General features: G+C 45.4%; 1 protein-coding gene across 1 annotated transcript in view; it reads left to right on the top strand.

The window, feature by feature from the left end:
* The window catches only part of MYT1L (myelin transcription factor 1 like), a 612,659-nt gene that overhangs the window by 46,689 nt on the left and 546,878 nt on the right, over positions 1 to 19,092 (top strand). Inside the window, exon 4 of the mRNA XM_033939893.1 lies at positions 4,235 to 4,551. Coding sequence (XP_033795784.1) covers positions 4,235 to 4,551 — 317 coding nt within the window. The remainder of the gene's footprint in view (positions 1 to 4,234; positions 4,552 to 19,092) is intronic.

Below are 19,092 nucleotides of genomic sequence, written 5' to 3'. Positions count from 1 at the left end.
TAGTACTGAAACGTAGTAGCATACATTAAATAATGTTAAAATGGTAGTAAATGTTTACTTACAAATCTGGAGCTTTGCTAAATTTTATTTTGTTTAGCATGCTGCGGACTAAGCCGGTACTTCCCACTGTCTTACTAAGAGAAAAGTGGCTGCGACACCGGCTGCAAACTTTAGCTTTTAAAATATGCTGGCAGATTATGTGGTTTATATGATCAAATGCCCCTGTTTAAAACTTTATATAGGGAAAACCACCAGACAATTCAGAGTGCGCATGTCTGAAAATAAATCATGCTTACACTTGCAGAGAAGAGAGGCTCCTTTGGTAACACACTGTATAACTCACCATCATACGTTTCAACAATTGACCTGTATGGTCATCGATCAGGTGCCGCAATCTTGCAGAGGGGGAGATAGGGGGAAAAAATTACTGCAAATAGAACAGAAATGGATAGACAGGCTTCATACAGTACAACCTAGGGGTTTAAATATATCAGTGAATTGGCAAGTCTTTTTCAACTTAAAAATAAAAAATTTTGTCTTTATGTAGATATTTTCCACTTAATTTAATTGAATTGTTGTAAGACCTTTAATAGGTTTCTGTTCCGGATATGACGTCAGACGCTGCCAGCGTATTTTAAAAGCTAAAGTTTGCAGCCGGCATCGCAGCCACTTTTCTCTTAGTAAGACAGCGGGAAGTACCGGCTTAGTCCGCAGCGTGCTAAACAAAATAAAATTTAGCAAAGCTCCAGATTTGCAAGTAAACATTTACTACCATTTTTACATTATTTAATGTATGCTACTACGTTTCAGTACTACCAAGAAAGGCGCGTTGCCAAGGGGTATTTTCTTAGGACATTTGCACTAAGGGATTTTAAAGTTATCATATTATAATGTGCCTGAAATCAAGACTGCTATTTGTTCTCTTTATAGAAATGCTGCGTAATATTTGCTGTTCTGAAGAAGCCCTCAGTTAATCTACAGGGCGAAATGGAGATCTTCCATCGAATCGGGTGTGGGTGTCAGTCGGCTCTCGATACTGAGCTAAGTACCACACGTTCACAGCAGTACCAGTAGAAAAAATAATTGAATAGTATTGTAAAGAGAGTATTTGAAAGAAAGCACATTTATTAACAAAATAAAACATAATGAAATAAGTGAGTAAATAAAAATAAAACAAAAACCTAGGCTCACAGAGAAAATAAGATTACACTCGATGATGGCCCTGATAATGTGTTAACAACCATGACCAGCTCTGGTAGTTAAACGTGGGCTCTTGAGAATTCTAATCTTCGTCTCTGACAGTGAGCCAATTAGATTTCTTAGTTTGATTGTTGGCCTAGCACGGCGTTCGAGTAAGGTCACTATTACTTTAAATTGAGAGAATGAAAAAAACCTGCCTTACAGGACAGGGAAGGGGAGGAGGAAGAATATTAAAGAAAAAGGCTATAGCATTATAAGAAAAGACATTTCATCAACAGACTCTGATAACATAGTGGGTGAAAGGAAAGATGAGACACGGGCAATAAAAAGGTATGGAAAATATTCTAGAGACTCGATAAATGTATTGATGATTGAATGATTCTGAGAGGAAAGTGTTAAAGTGAAAGTTATCAGATATTGATAAGAGAGGGTAGATGGAAATAAGGACTAGGTCAAGGTAATGATCATGCTAGTGAGTAGGGATGATAGATCGTAGTTAGAGATGAAATTAAGAGGTTAAATCAAACTGCCTGGCATGAGTCAGAAGTGTGATCAACATGAAAGCTCCTGAATATGCCCTGTTGGTTTCTCAACAGAGACAGTTCATTTTCACTCTCTAAGCTGATAGTTCTCCCTTTTGGGGAATCACCTCATTTAGATATTGCTTCTGAAATTTCTTTGAAAGATATTTGGAAGGTGGTAACTATGATTGAATCCAAGCTGGGAGAGATAATAGGACAGTTATGTTAGTTTTCACAAGAGACAGTCACAAAAGTGGAGGAAAGTGGAGGATTTGGATGGTTTTCTTTGGTAAAGAAGAGACTCCAAAAATTATGCTGTGGGGTGCCAATCTTCAGAGAACTGACTGTTTGGTGATTAGAGATAGCCTTCCCATCCATAATGAACTGGAATGACTAGAAAATATGTTAAGATCTGAGATCGTTGAATTTTTCTAGCACATAATTACTTTCAGTTGAAATTTTGTTTTCTGAATATTTTAAATAAGTGCTAGTATTGTCTGAAGATATAAAAATTGCTCAGTATTATTATGTTCCCTCTAGGATCTGGGCAGTTAATGTTTATGAAGGGGCATTTGACTCCATAGCGGGTGGTTCTCTTGATTTAACTAATTTTTTAATGGATATTTCCACTACAACTATTCTCCTTGTCACATTTTCAGCAGAGAAGGATAAAATACAAGTGTTGAAGTCTTATTTCAGGGAAAAGGATTTCTTTTTTTTGTGATCAAAAATTCATATGCTTCCAGATGTGGTGCAAGCCACACATCTGAGAAAGAAACAGTTTCTGGATTTAAAATTTAAAGAGTTTTCAAGTAAAATTAAATATTTTTTTAAAGATTCCCCTGTATATGTTTGGAGATACTGTAGAAAAAAAGTATTCACAATCCCCAGAAAGAGTCCCAATTATCACATAATAAACACACCTTGTGGCTAGATTTAGAGCTCATGTTTGCAGGATTAGTAAAGAAACCCTGATGCCAAGAATTTGTGGCCCTCCTGCCAAGAATTGTTGCTATAATGGCTGGAATTAGGTACACTGAGAGGGATATAGAGGAAAGCATCCCCTGATAGATGCACTTGAAGGCTTATATTACTGAATTTGTTTTGATACAGCTGAAAGCCCAAGGAAGGAAGATAAAGCTATTTTCCTCCTCCCCCTACCCCCAAGTAAAGGACATGAGATCTCAGAAAGAAGATCAAGCAAATAATATTTAGAAAAACTGAAAGAAGCAAGGAAGGTAGACAGAATGGCACTAGAAGAATCAAAGATATTTAAGACTATAAAGCAAACTGGCAAGCTTTTTTCAAGTATGTTAGTGAAAAGAAATAGCAGAAGTGGGACTGTTATGTACTACTACTTATTACTTATATAGCACTGAAAGGTGTACACAGCAGTGCACATTTTGACAGTAAGAATATGTAGAAGATGATAAGTAGAGTGGAAACACTAAACACGTGCTTTGTCAGTATTCTCTGAAGAAGGGATTGAAGAAGACAACCACTGGTAGTAGGAAGGTGGACTGGACAAGAGAGGGCAGCCTCAAGTTGGTCACTAGAACTGATCTGGTCAGCTCTTCTGCACAGGATCCTATTAGTAGTTTGAGGTGCAAAACTAAACCAGTAGAAACTGGGTCTATTTGGCCATAGGTACTGTAATAAGAAGAAATTCTATCATAAGTAAAGGCGCTCATATAACTGGCTCTGTCTAGCAGATTATGCAGGGGGTCTAGGAGCTTGGGTTTGGGTAGTGGCCAGGATAGTATTGCAGATTATTACAAGCCAGTATTTAAACAGTGTTGTTAGTGTTTCTTTTAAATGCTAGCGGTGGCATTCACACATAAACCCAAATATTCTGCACTGCCCATTATCATGATATGGATGCTGAATATCCAGTTATGAGGGCAATGAAAATATTCAGCATCATTATCTGAATAATAATCCAGAACACTTAGCACAGCACTTTTCCTGTCCTAAATATTACCAGTCTCTGGCCATTTCCAGCTCTACACAGGTTCTTCATCAGACCACCCAGGTGCTATCCAAACAAATCTGGGGCAGTCTGCAGTTATGTTCAGTGTATTTTCTGGATAATGGCACTGACGATCTATGGATGACCCTGGTGAATGCTACTTATTTGTAGAGCATGTGCTGCTTTGAATACAGGGCACTTAGATTTTTACAGAGATTTGTGGTTTAGACACAGGAAAGGTGTGGCACAGGTTGGAATGAAGAGAGGAACTTGTATGCTTATCTTCCCAGTATGATGGGATGATAATGAAGAAGACAAAAAGAGATGACCCTGAATAAGGGAAACTATCTTGTAATGGTTACACGCTTGGCAGTGTGGACAGACTGAATAGGTTGGTTAGCATTTTCCACCTCATCTACAAAGGTACTATGTTACTATGCAACCACACATAACAAATGTTAAATACTGTTGTATAAAGTTGTTTTAAATCTAGTCCTCAAGCATATTTATACATCACATTGCTTTTATTTTCATTTTTGAATAGTGTTTACGGCTGCCCATTGGCAAAAAAGAGAAAAACACAAGATAAGCAGCCCCAAGAACCTACTCCCAAAAGAAAACCCTTTGTGGCTAAAGCAGACAACTCCTCAGTAGATGAATGTTATGAAACTGATGAGACAGAGGAAATGGATGAGAAAGAGGAGGAAGAAGAATATTCAGATGACAATGAGGAACAAGAGGATGAAGAAGATGAAGAAGTAGATCGAGATGAAGATATCGAAGATGAAGAAGAAGAGGATGAAGAAGAAGGAGAGGAATTGGACGAAGAAGATGAGGATGAAGAGGAAGAAGAAGAACACGGTACAGTAATTACTACTTAGATACTATCAATTAGTGATTAGCATTTTGTGTAGGTGGTCAGTTATTCAAGCCAAAGATCTAAGTCTTAAGGTAAAAAATAAAAAAAATCTTAACAATAAAATGCTACACTTTAGTTTCCTAAAGTGAAAGATGATGCACTTTTTATATTTACTAGAAATAATTAAAACTTTATATTTTAGTTTATATTTTATGGATACCTTGTAATCTGTCTTTTAAAGTCATGAATATGCCTTCCTTTTTTAGATCAATATAGCTGCACTTTCTGATATCAACAATGTTTATATTTTTGCATTCTATACATTTTTCTGTTGCTGAAATATTTATCTGATGATTACTCTCAAGGAGGATTATTTTCTAACAGGGCACCTTGGCTTTGAAGGCACATAGGTGCATATTTCATAAAAGCATCATATGCACTTATATGTCTAATCTAATCTTCATTTTATATACCGAATCTACTCCCTAAGGAGCTCGACTCGGTTTACAGTTTGTTAAAAATTGAAACATAACAAGTAAAAACTGTGGTATAAAAACAGAAATTGTTTAGATTAGATGGATGGAAAAAGTTAGAAAAAAAAAAAAGTATGTTGAATTGCAAGATAACCAGATTTTTCACCTATATTTGCATGAATATTCATATTGCAGAATTCCAGCCCAGTTCCATGAACTTCCAAACTCAGGAATGCTTATGCATATACCACATACAATATGCACCATGCATGCAGCCCCAGGCAATTTTGTAAGCAGCTATTCTGTGCATAATGTGCTGTTTTATATGCAGAAAATGTTTATAGAATTACCTCGATCATAGTATTAAAATGCAGCCTTAGGAAAACAAAATGATGTGAATTTGACTTGCAAAAGACCAGAGTCAGAGAAGAACATCCAGCTATGTGCATACTAAGTTTTATAATCAAGTTGGTCTCTAGATATCCTACCTTGCTTGTGAATTTACTACTGTAATTATTGCATCCATGTTAATATCAGTAGCTGTTACGTAATTAATATCAATTCCTCTCAAATCTGAGAATAAGATGAATGAGCTAGTTTTTGACCGAGTAATAGCAGCTAGTGTAATAGCAGCAGCAGTAAGAACATCACTTTTAAAATGTTTATCTTTATGTTTATTAAGGTACTACCCTTTGCAAGACCACCAAGGTGGTTTACAAAAAGTGTAAAAAAAAGGAACTACATCAGTGATAGGACAGGAAAGAAAAAGGAAATAAAAAAGCCAGAGTAAGTTGGCTCAAAGAGCTGCAATCTCTTGGCACTTATATGGCAGTTTAGTAGGATTTTGATGGACTCAAATCCCCCCAAATATGAATAAAACAGTATATACCTGTCTGTAGAACAGCAGCATCTGGTATGGGAAAGGTTAGTAGAGCAAAATACAGGTGGCTTATGTAGCCTGGTGGATGAGCTATTGAGCCATAGAGAAGAGGACCCAGACCCATAAGATACTCTATCCACTACATTTATGGTAGAAAGTGTGAGGCCTTACCGGTTAAATTGCTTGGATGTAGCTAGTCACTAATTTTCAACAGCACATAACTGATTAAGTGCTGCTGAAATGCTGTATATGATTCTGTATAGGATGGCAGTCTCAGTGGCTACCTATGAAGCAGCTGAGAATTGCATACCTGTGTCCTATACAGAATTGCATCTGTCCTAAAGAACAGATGCTTAACCCCCGATTCTCTAATTGGCATCCATGTCAAACATCACTGGTTTCAAAATCCCACCTTTCAATTGTAAAAGTAGATGCACCGGCTGAGCTGATCATGGCACAGGAATCCTCAATCAGCTGAACCAACAGGACTCCCTGAAACTTCAGCTTCAGGGAGTCCTGCTGGCTCAGCTGATTGGGGGGGGAAATATCTCTGCCCCCATCATCTGACCCAGCTGCGTCAGAGGACCCCCACCCCCCGATACTCAACCCCTGAGATTGGCAGGATGAATGCCCACTCCCTCCTGCATGACACCCCCCCCCCCAATATGCACCCTACCTGAGATCGGCAGGAGGGATGCCCACACCTTTCTGCTGCTGCCCCACCAAGCTTCCTACCCCGAACATCCAAACACCCTACCCCAATACCTCCCAAATCCTAACTGCCCACCCCCACACTCCCCCATTACGCTTACAAAATATGCCAGTGGGCAGCTGCTACATAGAAATTAGGGACATGTATTTATTAGTGTGCATTCAGTTTATTAGCAAGCAAAATTGATTTAATGCATATTAACTTATGGCTCAACATGTACACAATGAATTTACATGCATTAAAACATTCTAAAATATATTAACATTTTAAATTAAAATGAATATGTGAAACAAACTGAAAAAAATTCAATAAAGATCAAGAGTAATAGCCAAATTTTCCAAAATGAATCAAAAATGTTTGGCCTGTGCACTTCCCTAAAAAGATGTTATCATAAACTATTCAAATACCTTCAGATGGATCCACAGTCAACCTATTCTTGTAAAGTAAGAAAGTTAGAAAATGATGGCAGATAAAAACTAATCCATAAGAACATAAGAATAGCATTACTGGGTCATACCAATGGTTCATCTAGCCCAGTATGCCGTCTTCACGGAGGCCAATCCACTTCATCTTATGCCCCCTCGTTCCAGAACTTCCTTTCAGTTGAAAGAGACTTGCTTCCTGTGCATTTGGAGGTGCTTAAAAGTGTCTTTCATATGCCCTTCTCCTGCTTTTCTTCCATAGTATACATATTGAGATATTTAAGTTTGTCTCCAGACATTTTGGGGCAAATACTATAAACAGCATCCTAATTGTAGGCAACGGTAGGCATCCTACTGCTGTCTATCCAGCCAATTGGGACGCACATTAAAAAAACAGAAACAAGGCAGACTGCCTACACTTTAGGTGTCTGTTGCAGGTGCAGGGAAATGCGTTGGGACACTTAAGCTTGCCCACGGCTGGATGTGGGCATGGTTTCTCCTAGAAGTGGCCTTGGGCGAGCTTATTCATCCCAAGGCATCTCCCTAGGATGGAGATAGATGACTGGGCTACATTTCAAATAGACGTGGCTGCTGTGCTTATCATGGCAAGGGAATCTCCCTGCCATGATTAGCTGAATGGCAGGGGCTGTGCCAGGGAACCCCCCTTCCTGAGACTACATGTGGCTGGAGGGATGCCTAATTCCTTCTGCCTCCACCCCAAACCCTCCTCGAAGTCCCCTGGTAGGAAGTATGCCCACTCCCTCCAGCTGGAACCCCTGAAACAACTCCCTCCAAACCACAATACATAGAAACATAGAAACATAGAAATAGACGGCAGATAAGGGCCATGGCCCATCTAGTCTGCCCACCTTAATGACCCTCCCCTACCTTTGCCTAGTGAATATAACCCAAGTGTCGATCCCATTTGGCCTTAAAATCAGGCACGCTGCTGGCCTCAATCACCTGCATTGGAAGACTATTCCAACGATCAACCACCCTTTCAGTGAAAAATAATTTCCTGGTGTCACCTCGTAGTTTCCCGCCTCTGATTTTCCACGGATGCCCTCTTGTTGCCGTGGGTCCCTTGAAAAAGAAGATATCTTCTTCCGCTTCGATGCGGCCCATGAGATACTTGAACGTCTCGATCATGTCCCCCCCTCTCTCTGCGCTCCTCGAGCGAGTATAGCTGCAGTTTGTCTAACCGTTCTTCGTACGGGAGATCTTTGAGTCCTGAGACCATCCGGGTGGCCATTCTCTGAACCGACTCCAATCTCAGCACATCTTTGCGATAATGTGGCCTCCAGAATTGCACACAGTATTCCAGGTGGGGCCTCACTATGGATCTATACAATGGCATAATGACTTCCGGCTTACGGCTGACGAAACCCCTGCTTATGCAACCTAGGATCTGTCTTGCCTTGGATGAGGCCTGCTCTACCTGACTGGCAGCATGCCCCACCTGAACCAATGACCACTCATTGATGACACCCCCAAACCCCCACCCTGAACTCCCCCCCCAGACTCTAATCCCCACCCTGGCACCCTAACTCCTCCCCAGACCCCAACTCCCAACCACCCACTCTGGCACCCCAAAACCCACCCCAAGCCCCATACCTTTTGTAGTACAACCGGCCTATTCCCTCTGGTCGGAAGGCCTATCTCTTCACAATGGCAGTCTTTCCCCTTCCCGGTACATCCTGGGATGCATCAAGGAGGGGCTTAAAGCCCTGATTGGCCCAAGCACCTAAAGCCCCTCCCATAGAAAGAAAACAGGCTAAGCGATGGATTGGTTGAGGTGAAATTCTAAGACTACTTTAGCGAGGAATTTTGGATGTGTTTGAAGGCCTACCCTGCCATGATAAAACCTTGTATAGGGAGGATCCAATACAAGTGCTTGAAGTTCACTCAAATAGCATGCAGACATGAGGACTATGATGAAAATGACTTTCTAAGTGAGCATTTTGAGAGATCAAAATGTAAGCAGCTCAAAGGGAGATTTCAGAAGAGTAGAGAGAACCACATTAAGATCCCGAGCCATAGAAGAAGGCTTAGTAGATGGTTTTGTGTGGAATTAGCATTTCATTAAATGGAATACTAAGGGATGTACAGAAAGAAGTAGTGATCAAGGCCGGAATGAAATTCACTGATAGCACTTAGATGAACTCTAACCATAAGAACATAAGAACATAAGAAGCGCCATCTCCGGAACAGACCCTAGGTCCATCAAGTCCGGTGATCCGCACACGCGGAGGCCCCGCCAGGTGTACCCTGGCATAGTTTTGGTCCCCATATCGCTCCAAGCTTCTCGTAAAGAGAAGTGCATCTAGCCTACCCCTACCCATGTCACTTCATGCCACTCATAAGGAAATGTACATCTAACTTACCCTTAAATCCTAGAATGGTGGATTCCTCAATAACCTCTTCTGGGAGAGCATTCCAGGTGTCCACCACTCGTTGTGTGAAGCAGAACTTCCTGATATTTGTCTTGAACTTGTCCCCCCTTAGCTTTAGCCCATGTCCTCTTGTCCGTGCCACATTGGACATTGTAAATAACGTTTTTTTCTGCTCTATCTTGTCGATTCCTTTCAGTATTTTGAATGTCTCGATCATATCCCCTCGTAGTCTTCTTTTCTCAAGGGAGAACAACCCCAGTCTCTTAAGTCTTTCCTCATAATCCAGGTTCTCCATACTAGAGGTCTGCACGGGAACGGGGATCGCGGGGATCCCGCGGGTCCCGCGGGGATCCCGCGGGTTCCCCCCCTGGCCCACGGGACTCCCACGGGGACGCCCCCTGGCCCACGGGACTCCCACGGGGATGCCCCCCTGACCCACGGGACTCCCACGGGGACGCCCCCTTGCCCACGGGACTCCCACGGGGATGAAAACAACCTACCTAAATTCTGGCGATGCAAGCATGCAGCTTACAAGTCTGGCCGGCGTCGCGTCGGGAAATAGCCATGTTGAGCAGTGAGCTCAGCACGTACACAGATGAAAGCCTTGCTTGCTGATTGGTCCGGTGGCCCCGCCCCACCGTGCCGCCGGACCAATCAGCAAGCAAGGCTTTCATCTGTGTACGTGCTGAGCTCACTGCTCAGCATGGCTATTTCCCGACGCGGGCATTAGGCTGTTTTTTGTCATTTCGGGTGGGGGATGGCAGCGGCAGCAGCAGCCTGAAAAAGAAATCATCCTGGCCGGGTTCGGTGTCATGCTCCGGAGCTTCTACAGCCTTCCTATCTCCCTCTCCCTTCTACCTGCGGCTCTCTTCGGCAACTCAGCAGCAGCTTCTGACGTCGGGGCCTACCCTCTGCGAGTCCCGCTTGTTTCAACTTCCTTTTTCCACAAAGGTGGGACTCGTAGAGGGAAGGCCTCGATGTCGGCAGCTTGTCTTGATCACCGCTGCTGACGAGTTGCTGAAGAGAGCCGCGGAGCAGGGGGGTGTTGCCAGGTGCAGGTAGAAGGGAGAGGGCCAGATGCAGGACTCGTGGGTGAGGGAGGAGAAGAGAGAGGGGAGAGAAACAAAAGGAAATATTTCATACTGGGCTGGGCCGGAGTGGAGAGAGGGTGGAAAGATTCTGGCTACAGGGTGCATTAACAAAGGAAAAGGGGGGAAAGCTGAAAATGGAGATAGTGACACAAAGAAGAGAAAGGGTAAGCAGGACCTTCTGAATAAGGATAGAGATACAGAGGGGACATGAAGAGGAGGTGAAATAGAGACATAGAAGTAATGCTGAAAAAGTGTGTGTGTGGGGGGGGGGAGATAAAGACATTGAAAGGGCAAATGGTGAATATGGGGTAAAGACAAGGACAGAGACAAATGAAGATTCTGAAAAAGTGGTGAGATACGGATATAGGTGAGATGGACACAAAGAAGGGTGATGCTGGAAAATAGGTGGAATGGTAATTCTGACAGACACAGAAGGGAAATGCTGGATCAAGGAGAGATGGGGCTCAGGCTGGATGGAATGAGGAGAAATGCCTTGTTGGCCCGGAACTTCCTCTCCTACGTCAGAATTGACGTCAGGGAGCGGAATGCTGGTCAGCGCGACGCTTCTGCAGGGAAAGCTTGGGACGGCGGTGGCTTAGGGGCTATTCTCCGATGGCTGTGGCAGCAAACCGAGTGGCTTGGGGGAGGGCACGGAGAAAGAAAGAAAGGGGGCAGACAGAGAGACAGAAAGAAGGGGGAACAGGGAGACAGAAAGAAAAAGTTGGGGGAGAGAATGAGGTCTGGAGGAGAGGAAACATACAGGAGGCTGAAAGAAAGGAAGAAAGATTGGATGCACAGTCAGAAGAAGAAAGTGCAACCAGAGACTCATGAAATCACCAAACAGCAAAGGTAGGAAAAATGATTTTATTTTCAATTTAGTGATCAAAATGTGTCTGTTTTGAGAATTTATATCTGCTGTCTATATTTTGCACTATGGCTCCCTTTTACTAAACCGCAATATTGTTTTTTAGCGCAGGGAGCCTATGAGCATTGAGAGCAGCGCGAGGCATTCAGCGTAACTCCCTGTGCTAAAACCTACTATTGTGGTTTAGTAAAAAGGGAGGGGGTGTATTTGTCTATTTTTGTATTTTGTTACCGAGGTGACATTGCATAGAGTCATCTGCCTTGGGAAATGTATATGGCAGATATCTTTATTTTGTGTTCAAAAGAAAAGGAAATGCATTTCTGGTTTTATTTCTACAGTGTTGAAGTACTTGTTGGCCCTTGCTGTGACTGGTGGGGATCCCCAAGCACCGCCAGCAGAGGACCTCCTCTAGAGATGGTCAGAACTCCCCTCCACCAAGCGCAGCAGTCGCTGGCAGCATCCATGAGCCACTGAGGTGCCAGCATCTGTGACTCAGGGACGCTACTGCTGCCTGCCAAGCTTGGCAAAAGGGACCCCAGGCCAACTGCAAAGGAAGTCCTCAGCTGACAGTTTGTGGGTTCTCATCAGCTGAGTATTTATATTTTATATTTACATTAGAGGTTCTGGTAGAAACCCATTTACAAAGTATGTATTCTTCCCAATTAATATTTCCAAATTAATAGTCTCTTTGCTTATTTGTAAATGGGTCTCTACCAGAGCCTTTAATTCAGTAGCATAATTAAATAAAATAACTATTTCTGAAGTTTATAGGGAAGGATGGTGACGGAGGGGATTCCTCGCGGGGACGGGTGGGGACGGAGGGGATTCCTCGCGGGGACGGGTGGGGACGGAGGGGATTCCTCGCGGGGACGGGTGGGGACGGAGGGATTCCTCACGGGGACGGGTGGGGACGGAGGGATTCCTCACGGGGACGGGTGGGGATGGGTGGGATTTTGGCGGGGACGGGTGGGGACGGGTGGGATTTCTGTCCCCGCGCAACTCTCTACTCCATACCTTTCACCAGCTTTGTTGCTCGTCTCTGCACCCTCTCTAGCAGTATGATATCCTTCTTTAGGTATGGAGACCAATGCTGGACGCAGTATTCCAAGTGTGGTCTGACCATCGCTCTATAAAGCGGCATTATGACTTTCTCCGATCTACTCGTGATTCCCTTCTTTATCATGCCTAGCATTCTATTCGCGTTCTTCGCTGCCGCCGCACATTGCACCGACGGCTTCAGTGTCCTATCGATTAATACTCCCAGGTCCTTTTCCTGTTCAGATTTTCCCAGAGTTGCACCTGACATACTATACTTGTGTTCTTTATTTTATCTGCCTAAGTGCATCACTTTGCATTTTTCTACATTAAACTTCATCTGCCATTTATCTGCCCAATTTTCCAATCGGCTCAAGTCACTCTGGAGTTCTTCACTGTCCTTCTGCGATTTGATGGCCCGGCATAGCTTTGTGTCATCTGCAAACTTGATGATCTCACTGGATGTTCCATCCTCTAGGTCATTGATGAAGATATTAAATAAGATGGGCCCAAGTACCGAGCCTTGGGGCACACCGCTAGTCACATTTTCCCAGTCCGAGAACTTCCCATTTATGCCTACTCTCTGCCTTCTGTTCTCCAGCCATTTGCCTATCCATCTTAGTATATCTCCTTCTATTCCATGGCCCTGCAGTTTCCTGAGGAGTCTTACATGTGGAACTTTGTCGAACGCTTTCTGAAAATCCAAGTATATAATATCCATCGGTTCTCCATTATCAATTTGTCTGTTCACTGTCTCAAAAAATTGAAGTAGGTTCGTCAAGCATGACTTCCCTTTCCTGAATCCATGTTGGCTGGCTTTCATCAGGTCGTGTGTGTCTAGGTGCCGGGTTATGCTATCCTTGATCAGCGCCTCAACCATCTTCCCAGGGACCGACGTGAGACTCACAGGTCTATAGTTGCCCGGTACTCCTCTTGATCCTTTTTTGAATATCGGCGTGACATTTGCTATCTTCCAGTCGTCTGGTATCTGCCCTGTTTTGATTGACAGATTGGCAAGTTTTTGGAATAGTTCTCCGATTTCCACTTTTAGCTCTTTCAAGACTCTCGGATGAATTCCATCCGGTCCAGGGGATTTGTCGCTTTTGAGTTTGTCGATCTGGCGGTATATCTGGTCCAAGTCCACGTCTACTGTGGTAAGGCTGTCCTCTGTTACTCCTTTGAACACTTTCACTGCTTCTGGAATTGTTGCAGTGTCTTCCTTTGTAAAAACAGACGTAAAGAATGAATTTAGTCTGTCTGCGATTTGTTTGTCTTCCTTGATGTACCCTTTCCTTCCCTGGTCGTCCAGCGGTCCCACCACCTCATTTGCGGGTTTTCTCCCTTTCACGTACTTGAAGAAGGGCTTGAAGTTTTTGGCCTCCTGCGCTATTTTCTCCTCATAGTCCTTTTTGGCATCCCTCACCGCCCTGTGACACTTCTTCTGATCACCCTTGTGTTTGTTCCAAGTTTCTTTTTTTTAAAATAATAGCTTTTATTGAGATACACCTCAAACATAACATAAACAAATAGAATACAGCAGCAAGGAAATAAAGTGCAAGCAACCACACTCCAAATAACACCCAAAGTGTAATCAAGAACAAATACAAATACAATCCCCCCAATCTAACAATAACAAACTACAAAACCCACCAAAATGCAGTCAAATTCCCCCCCCACCCACCCCCCAGGGACAAAACACAATTCCCACAACACCCAATTAGGTCGAGAATCATCCAAAACCAGAAACCCCCCCCAAAAAAAAATGGAATAGGGATATAAATAAAGGTTCCCCCTATTCTCCGCCATCCCAGTCCAGCCCCATGGTCAACTCAGTGCCCCATTCCACCCCTGCCACTGATCCCCACAGAGGCCCGAAATTTGCGCCAAATGTGAGCATAGCCATGGAGTTTACCATGGCGTAGGGCTGTTAAGTGGTAAAGAAGTTGCCAAGTAAGCAAGCGATGCTCCACCATGGCCCACGTGGGAGGGCGCACCTGGTTCCATAGGGAAGCAATAGCTAATCTAGCAGCAGTGAAGGCCAACTTACAAAACATAGAATCACCCCAAGCTAAATCCAATTGATGCCAGAACAACAAGGCATGTCGCCAATCCACCGGAATGGGGATATCCAAGATCCGAGACACCCGAGAAAAAATCCCAATCCAGAACCCAGACCCGCTCACACTGCCACCACATATGGAAATAGGTACCCTCCTCCCCACAGCCCCGCCAACAAAGAGCACTTGCACCTCCCTGCCAATGAGCCACCACCTGAGGGGTATAATACCAACGAAAGAGAACCTTGTATCCATTTTCGATCAACAAGGCCACTATACCCACCGAAGAAATCTCTGACCAGATATCCCCCCAGGTGTCCCAGGATATATCAGAGCCCCAATCACCCTCCCATGCCCTCATGTATGAATGTGGGGTCCCCCGACAATTGAGGCATCTATATATAGCAGAGAGAGCTCCCCTCCTGAGCACCGGTCCTAGCAAAAGCTCAAAGGGAGTCTTACCCCCCCTCAGATCCCTCAAAAGACCCGAGGCCCTGATATAATGAACCACTTGCAGGTAAGGAAACAAATCTCTGACCCCAAAGCCAAACCTGCCCCGGAGCTCTGTAAAGGGTCGAATACGGCCCAAAACCGAATCCCACAATTGACCCACACACACTAAGCCCCTAGTTTCCCAATCAGCAAATACTCCACCACCCCTTCCCGGTAGAAAATCTGGATTATATCTTAACGGGGTATACCAGGAATGGCGTCTACCCAGCAATAAACTACCCCGGGTCTGATTCCAAACCCTCAAAGAAGTTCCCACTGAGGACAAGCCACCTTCCAGCCGCACCCTGCCAGGCAACCAAGGCCGATGTAACAAAGGCACCCCACCGCTTAAACTTTGCTCTATCTCCACCCACGGTTTCGGCGTCTGCGTCTGCCACTCTAAAAGGGCGCGCAGCTGAGCAGCCTGATAGTATTTTACCACATTGGGAACCCCCAACCCGCCGTCGCCCCTACCCATACATAAGACCGACCTACTCACCCGAGGTCTCCTTCCAGCCCAAATAAAGTGAGCGATATGCCGTTGGACTCCTTCCAACGTGTTCCTACCCACCCAGAGCGGCAGTACTTGAAATAAAAACAAAAGACGAGGCAAAATCATCATTTTCACAACTGCTACCCTACCCAACCAAGAGAAATACTGATCTTTCCAACTAAGCAAATCCTGACGAATGCGTCGAAAGAGCGGGGGGAAATTAAGATCATAGAGATCCACTCCCGGAGGTCCGAAATAAACCCCGAGGTAACGGAGAGAATGCTGAACCCACCGGAACGAAAACTGGTCTCGGAGGTAAGCCACTCGATCATCAGACAAGTTAACGTTAAGGAGCTCAGATTTTCCAACATTGACACGAAATCCCGACACCTTACCATAAGCATCCAACTCCCGTAAGATAGCATGCAGGGAACCCTCCGGGTCTTCCAACGTAAACAAGAGATCATCCGCAAATAAAGCCAACTTATAATCCCCACCCGGCACCATAACCCCCTTGATATCCCGATTCAACCGCACCCTCTGCGCCAGGGGTTCTATCGTCAAAGCGAAGAGAAGAGGTGAAAGAGGACACCCCTGACGCGTTCCCCTTGCGAGCGAAAAAGTCTCCGAGTAGCCCCCATTTACCTTTATACATCCAATAGGGCAAGTATAAAGGGTCTGGATCCAATCCCGCATGCGCGGACCCAAACCTACAGATTCCAAAACCCTGAACAAGAAAGGCCAGGAGACCCTATCGAACGCCTTCTCAGCGTAGACCGACAGAAACACCGTTTCCCTCGCTCCCCCCCTTGCCCTTTCAAACAAATTGTAAACCCGACGAGTATTGTCGCCCACTTGTCTACCCGTTACAAAACCCGACTGATCCGGATGGATCAGCCGAGGAATCCAACTCATCAATCTGTCAGCCAAAATCCGCGTAAAGAGCTTAGTGTCAACCCCCAACAACGAGATCGGCCTATAAGAAGCACACTGCAGGGGATCCTTCCCCTCCTTGGCCAACACCGTCACACCCGCTAATCTCATAAAGTAGGGGAAGGCACTATTCTCTTGCAAGGAGTTAAGAAAACGCAACAAAGGAGGCAGCAAAAGATCCTGAAAGCGTTTATAATATCGAACAGTAAAACCATCCAACCCTGGCGACTTACCAAGGGGCATAGAACGCAGCGCTCCACGAGCCTCAACCAACGTGAGAGGACGGTCCAACCGTGCCACATCATCTGGCGCAATCCGGGGCAACTCCGCTGAAGCCAAATAAGCGTCTAGGTCTGGTAAGGACCCAGATGTTTCCGGTGCATAGAGATGGGAGTAATACTCCACAAAACGGGCCCGAATAGCATCCTCTTTCAGCAACAACTCACCAGAGGCTGCCCGTAGCGAGAGAATCTGATTGCGCGTCTGCCTCACTTTCAGACGATGGGCAACCAGTCGGCTAGCTTTATTAGAAAATTCAAAATAACGCTGTTTGAGAAGCTGTAAATTGTGGTGTAAGCGCTCCAGGTCCAAAGCCTGAAGATCCCGGCATGCTTGAAACAAGCGTTCCCGTAATGCAACATCCCAAGGGCTACGCTTGTGCAAGCCCTCCAACCGACCAATCAAAATCAACAAAGCCGCCGCCTCTTCCCGTCGTTTACGTTGCGGGCCGAGGCCAGGGCTATCACTCTGCCCCTAAGAATAGCCTTTAACCCCTCCCAAACCGCTTCCAACGAAGCGCCACATTCTACATTCACATCTAAATAGTCCTGTATCCACCCTTCAATCTGCGCTCCCACCTCCGGATCATCCAGGAGACTATCATTAAAAAGCCAGAATTTGCGTCCCGAGCCACCACCCTCTCCCAGGAACCGCAACCAAACTGGGGCATGATCCGACCATGTTAGGGACTCAATCCCCACTGATTCCACCCTCCGAAGCAGTCCCCACTCCACAAAAACATAATCAATTCTAGAATAAGAGGAATGGATACCTGAAAAATAAGTATAATCTCTGACCGATGGATGGAGCCACCGCCAACAGTCCAGTACATTCAGAGTAGCTAAGGCCTCCCTCAACAGTTTGCGATCCCGCCTCCCATACTGATCCGCCCGCCCTGAATTATCCAAATGAGGGGTTACTGTAAGATTAAAATCCCCACCCAAAACCAGGGCACCCCCCTTAAACCTGAGAATTCTAGGCACTAACTCTCGAAAGAAGACCCCCTGACCCTCATTGGGAGCATAAACATTAACCAGGGAGTATAAGACCCCCTCAATCAAAGCCTCCAACATTATATATCTACCCTGAGGATCCCGCACCACCCTCTTCACTTCACAACAAATCCCCCTACGAACAAGAATACCCACCCCACCCCTCTTAGAAGTGCCTAACCTGGAAGCCCAAAAGGCCTGAGGAAACCTAGAATCCCTAACTAGAGATTCATGGGACTGGAGTAGATGTGTCTCCTGGACGAAACATACATCAGCCCGCAAGCGAAGCAGCTCCCTATAGAAAGCTCGTCTCTTATTGGGGGAATTTAGACCCCTGATATTATAAGAGACCAACCGGAATCCCTCCATAATCCAATGAGAAGAATGGCAATGCAACCCCAACCCCTACCAACTTGTCCCCACATCTCCCGCTACCCCCCCAACCCACTCCGCCACCCCCCCTCCCCCAAAGTGAGAGTCCACAGATCTCCCACCAGTATACAAGGAAGTGATCCATCCCCATGGCCCCTTACACAAACCCCACAACACAACACTAACTGTCAAATACTGTTCCCACAACAATCCCCAGAATTCAATCCGCCCATCCCCAAAGCCCCCCGCACCACACTTCTCACTCCCCCCTCCCCCACAGTACAACATTCCCCCACAGAACACCAATACATCTCTCCAACTTCCCCCTTCCCACCCTCCCCCAGAACCAGTCCATGGGCAACCCCCTCACAGTTCCTTTCCAAAACTCAAACCCAGGTACCCAGCTCCAAGGAGGGGTCCGTACACAACCCCCTGCAGATAGGGAAGTATTGAAAAAACTGGAACAATACAAGCACAGTCAGTCAGCCCTCAGGGGGGGCACTGGATGTAGAAGTGGTAACTGGAAGAGGGTGTCCACCTCCTCGGCCGCCCCTCCCGCTCCGGGATCCTCTCTCCACTCGCTGCCATCGGGAGGGGGCGGTAGGCGCCACTCCGTTCAACACCGCTCCCCCAGCAGGAACAGCCTCCTCCGGGATCTCAATGCCCGCTTGCTGCAACAGACCACGAGCTTCCCGCACTGTAGTAACTTTTGTGTGAACTCCATTAATAGTAATCACCACCCCAAAAGGGTAGGTCCAGCAGTAGCGCAAATTACTACGCTGCAATGCTTTGGTCACATCTCTGAACGCCCGACGTTTCTGAAGCGTGCCCGCAGCCAGGTCTTGATAGAACTCCAACCGATGGCCTTCCCATGTAACTGTGCCCATCTCCCGGGCTCTGCGGAAGATCTGTTCTTTAAGGGTAAAGCTCAGGAGGCAGAGTACAATATCTTTAGGCTGATCGGATGCCCGAGGTCCCAGAGCTCGATGTGCCCGCTCAAGTCCCGGCTCCAGGGTATCATCTTGTAAAAGCCACCTGATCAGCTTAATAGTAG

This window comes from Geotrypetes seraphini, chromosome 3, assembly GCF_902459505.1.
Source record: "Geotrypetes seraphini chromosome 3, aGeoSer1.1, whole genome shotgun sequence".
NCBI lineage: Eukaryota > Metazoa > Chordata > Amphibia > Gymnophiona > Dermophiidae > Geotrypetes > Geotrypetes seraphini.
This window is presented reverse-complemented; position numbering and strand designations above follow the sequence as displayed.